Source organism: Phodopus roborovskii, unplaced genomic scaffold, assembly GCF_943737965.1.
Source record: "Phodopus roborovskii unplaced genomic scaffold, PHOROB, whole genome shotgun sequence".
In the NCBI taxonomy this organism is placed as follows: Eukaryota; Metazoa; Chordata; class Mammalia; order Rodentia; family Cricetidae; genus Phodopus; species Phodopus roborovskii.
In genome coordinates this window covers 53631482-53636064 of record NW_026126517.1, presented here as the reverse complement: position 1 = coordinate 53636064, position 4583 = coordinate 53631482, and the positions used below count along the sequence as shown (strand labels likewise).

Below are 4583 nucleotides of genomic sequence, written 5' to 3'. Positions count from 1 at the left end.
CGCTGCCTGAACTGAAATATGCATTCAGACTGGGTCCTTCCAGGGATGACCGGGAAAATGAAACTGCTGGAGAGGTCTTGGTTGTAGTTTTGCTCAGTTTGGGTTGGGTACAAAGAGCATACTTTAGAATACAGGGAAAATGGCCTCCACCTGCCTCTTAATCACACTCAAACCAGGGAAAACAGAGGTAAAACAGTGGCACACCTGACTCAGCAGCACTGTTAAACAGTAGCATGTTAAATCTTTGGAGGCTGACATGGGCTCAGCGAGTAAAATGCAGTAATAAATACTTGGAAAACTAAGATTCCAAAAAACTCTGCCTCCAAGACAAAAGGAAATCACAAGTGCCATCTGGCTGAGGATGACCAGGATTCTTCTCTTTCTCACAATCGTCACAAAACTGATGCCCACAAACAACACAGTAGCTAGCTCCAGCTACCTGTTGGAGTCTGAAAACACAGAGACAAGGCATAGGTGATATGGGCTTGGTGTGTTTGTGAAGTAGGCTCAGTTGGGAGCATCTCAGGAGAATAGCTCAAGGGAATGAATGGAGCTGTGGGAGCTTCGATGACATCTCTACTTCATGCCCGATAGGGACCCCAAGTTTCCAGTGGTCAGGTAGACTTGTCAGCACTGCTGACAGAAGCAGAGTGGAGCTCAGGACAGAGAGGGTCCCTCTAGCAATCAGTCACACACACACACACACACACACACACACACACACACACACACACACACACACACACACACACACAGAGTCACACCAGCCCACCTCTTTGTGTTACTCGCTCTGGCTGGGGGCGTGGCACACAAGGGGTGTGGCCGGACCTCACATTGAAAAGCACAGCTGGAACTCCAGGCACCCAGCATCCCGAGCTTGCAGTCTTTGAGTTCCAGTATGGAACCCCATACTACTGAACATCACACCAAGTGGAAAAGTCCAACGCGGGACCGTCCTTCACAGAAGCTGCTCAGCGTCCCCCCTATGTCCCCGCGGATTCGCGTGCGGCCATGGTGGTTCCCAGTGCAGGAACTCAGTGATCCTCTCGTGCTGTACATGGAGGCCTGGCTGGCAGAAATAATCTTTGGTGAGCCTCTCCTCACAGGGGTCTGGGTTAGCTCCCTCTGTACCTCATTCACCAGCCCAATCTGTCCATTAAGTCCATCAGAGCCCTCCCCTTCCCACCTGAAGCCATTCTTCTTACTGCTTAGACTCTCTCTTTTACCGATTTAGGTCCAAACCAAGCTTTAATATCAGAGATAGAGTGGATAAGCCAGGCTTTGGTGAGAGTGGACACAGTCGACTCTGGGAACCTAGCTGAAATCACCATATGTGGACGACCCTTCGTAAAGAATCGATTGAAAAACATTCTCTTAAACCTGGCAGTTTGGCACAAAGAACACAATGTCCAAAGAGGTAAGGGCCTTTGAAGACCCTTTGAAGCCACGGGACGATTCTCAGCTTCCAGAAACTTTCTCACAACTTATTGCAGTTTCCAAACACCAGGCAACCCTGTGTCTCTGGGGACCCCTTTGGGAGGAGACCCTTGAGAATGAAAGCACAGGCTTGGACACACCCAGACCCACCACCCCCAGCTCAACCTTAGGCACCACTCTTCCCAGATTCTAAGTCCAGGGCCCTTTAAAACCAGGCCTCTTCCCAATCAGGGGGAGCAGATACCATTTCCCCTCTTGACTGTTCGTGTTGACCCTCTTTCAGCTACAAAGTTAAAACAACTTGAGGAATTCTTGAAGACCCTTCCCTCCGACTCAAACAACAACCTGCCTGAGCTGGTGCTGGAGGCACTTGCTGAGTGACAGGCAGCCGGGCTTTAGCCCCTGCAGGTGAAGAGGAACACAGCTTTTTAAGAGTCTCTAAACTCATTTTCTTTCCTGCCTCTGTGGATACGTTTGTTTTCCTTTGCAAATAAGTTTGTAGAACTATTCCAGTACAAAAATGAATTCTTTTTGTCTGTTATTTTCATCATATACAATAAAGTAAACTTGAAAGCATCAGCCATCAGTTGATGTGAGTGAGGTATGGATACAGATTCTAATACACAACTTCAGTCAGGCCCTCGAGGATGACACGGTTAGCTTAAAAGGTGGTTCTTTAAGTATTTGACATGGGAGTAATGTTTCCCAGGCTGGCTCCTAACTCCTGTGTTCAAGCAATTATTTTACCTTAGTTACCACAGTAGTTAGGGGAAAGTACGTCATTACAAGGTCAGCTCTTCACTCCTTTGTACTTTCTTGTTATTGAGTGTAGACATGGCTGACTTGACTCGCTATTGGACAAGGCTGGCCTTGAACTCGGATCTGTCTGCTTCTGCCTCCCAAGTTCTTCCATGTCTGGCCACCCCTTTGTACATTTTTTAAACTTCATTTTTATTATGTGCAGTGGTATTTTACCTGTAGGTATGTCGATGTGAGAGTGTCAGAGTTATAGGCAGGTGTGAGCTGCCATGTGGGTGCTAGGAATTGAACCCAGGTCCTCTCAGTGCTCTTAACAACTGAGATATCTCTTCAAACCTCAAGCCTGCCCCCCGCCACACACACACACACACACACACACACACACACACACACACACAAGACAGGATTCTCTGTGAACAGTCCTGGCTGTCCTGGAACTCTGACTGTAGACCAGGCTGGCCTCACAGATCTGCCTGCCTCTGTCTCCTGAGTGCTGGGATTAAAGGCCTCTGCCACCACTGCTTCAGGCCCCTTTGTACTTTTTCCCTGGTTGATTTTTTTTTTTTTTTTTTTAACAACCTGCTGACTATTTTCTCTCCTTCCTGTCCTCCAAGTCCCTCCCTCTCCCTGCCCCCTTGGCATGCACTCCTCAGTTTCTGTTCAGAGAAGGGCAGGCCTCCCATGGATGCCAATCAAACATAACAAGTTAAAGGCTGGATGAAGCAAGCCAGTATAAGGAATAGGACCTCAAAATCGAACACAAGAGTCAGGCAATCCCTGCTCCCACTCTTAGGAGTGTACAAGTAGACCAAGCTGCACAATTGTAACACATATGGTCCCTCTGCAGTGCCCAGGTCAGTCCCATGCAGGCTCCCTGATTGTCCGGTCAGTCTCTGTGAGCCCCTATGAATCCAGGTTAGTTGATTCTGTGGGTTTTCTTGTGTCCTCGACTCCTCTGGCCCCTACAATCCTTCCCCTCTTCTGCAGGATTCCCCATCACCTAGTTGATTTAAGGCAGTAGTTTTCAACTTGCGGGTGGAAAACCTCTTTAGGGCTTGAATATTAGGATAATTTGCATATCAGAAATGTTTAGATTCATTATGGTAGCAAAATTAGTTAAAGTAGCAGCAAAATCATTTTTTTATGGTTGGAGGTCAACACAACATGAACTGTATTAAAGGGTTGAAGCATTAGGAAGGTTGAGAACCACTGATTTAAGGTGTGCAAGAATTTACTTTGGGAGTCCTCAAAGCAATATCCTAGGCCCCTTCTCCAGGGATTCCCAGTAAGAAGATACATTGATGTGTATCTCTAACAAGCTCAGTCTGTTGAAACACCCCTTTAGGCCAATCACCTGTAGCTGCCCTTTAAACTTGGAGGCCTTCAGGGGTGTGTGGCTCAGGAAGTTTTCCAGTCATGAGGATGCCTGCAGTGTCAAACATCACAAAAAAAATGCAGGTAATGTACCTTGAGCAGGCTGAGGTCATGGTCCTCAGAATTGTCTGTCCCTTTGTTTTCTACAGTTTCTTCCAAATTGAAGCATTCTCTTCAGGATGGCGACAGTCAGGAGGGAAACAGATTTTCTTTGTCTGGGGACACTGAAACTTTGGAAGCTCACCAACTCCTTCCCCAGGGTTACAGAAGCAAAAAGTACCTGCCGGAGGAGGAAGACTAACCCGATGCTGAGCTTCCAAGAGCAGTCACCTAGGAATCGTAGTAAGAGCTCCACATTGCAGCTTCCTGTCACCCATGGTGGGTAGCAGTGCTGGATCTGCTTTTGAGCTCCTGTAAGCCACCCTCACCCATACTCCTGAAACTCCAGTTAAAGTCATTGATTCACCAGTCAGGACTTGGATGCAGTGATGACTTTGGTCTATTGTGGGTTCCCTTCCTGCAGTGAGTGGACTGTTGTCTCATCCTAGGAGAAGTCTTTCTCACGGCATCCTGATACCTGTGATGGGGCACATACGTTCTTCATGGACCATGACACTGTGATGGTCAGTCTGTAGACCCACACCTACCCTTGCTACCACCACTCTAAGGAAGTGGAATTCCTGGTACAGAAAGTGCCCAAGGCATGGCTTGGGGACCCAGGCCTGTAACCTTGGGGAAGCAGAGGCAAGCAGATCCCTGAGTTCAAGCCCAGACACCAAACCTAGTGATCAACTTCATTTTGGAATCTAACTCCCAGAATTAAAGATGAATTTCTGTTCTTTAAGCCAACTCCTCTGTGTTATTCTGTTGTGGCAACCCAAAGATATTAAATCATTTAACAATAAACCTGCGCTCCCTTTTAGTCCATTTGCCAATGTTAGGTTTTTGTGAGCTTTATAACATAATATACTTTGTATATGAGAGAATGTATGGGTGTTATGTACATTACTGTG

At 47.2% G+C, this 4583-nt stretch overlaps 1 protein-coding gene across 1 annotated transcript; it reads left to right on the top strand.

Annotated features, from left to right (window-relative positions):
- Window positions 1-898: 898 nt before the first annotated feature.
- Ooep (oocyte expressed protein) lies at window positions 899-1818 on the top strand. Its single transcript, XM_051197415.1, has 3 exons — window positions 899-1088; window positions 1235-1417; window positions 1721-1818. Exons 1-3 carry the CDS (start codon window positions 899-901, stop codon window positions 1816-1818), a joined length of 471 nt encoding a protein of 156 aa, XP_051053372.1.
- The last annotated feature ends 2765 nt before the right edge of the window (window positions 1819-4583 follow it).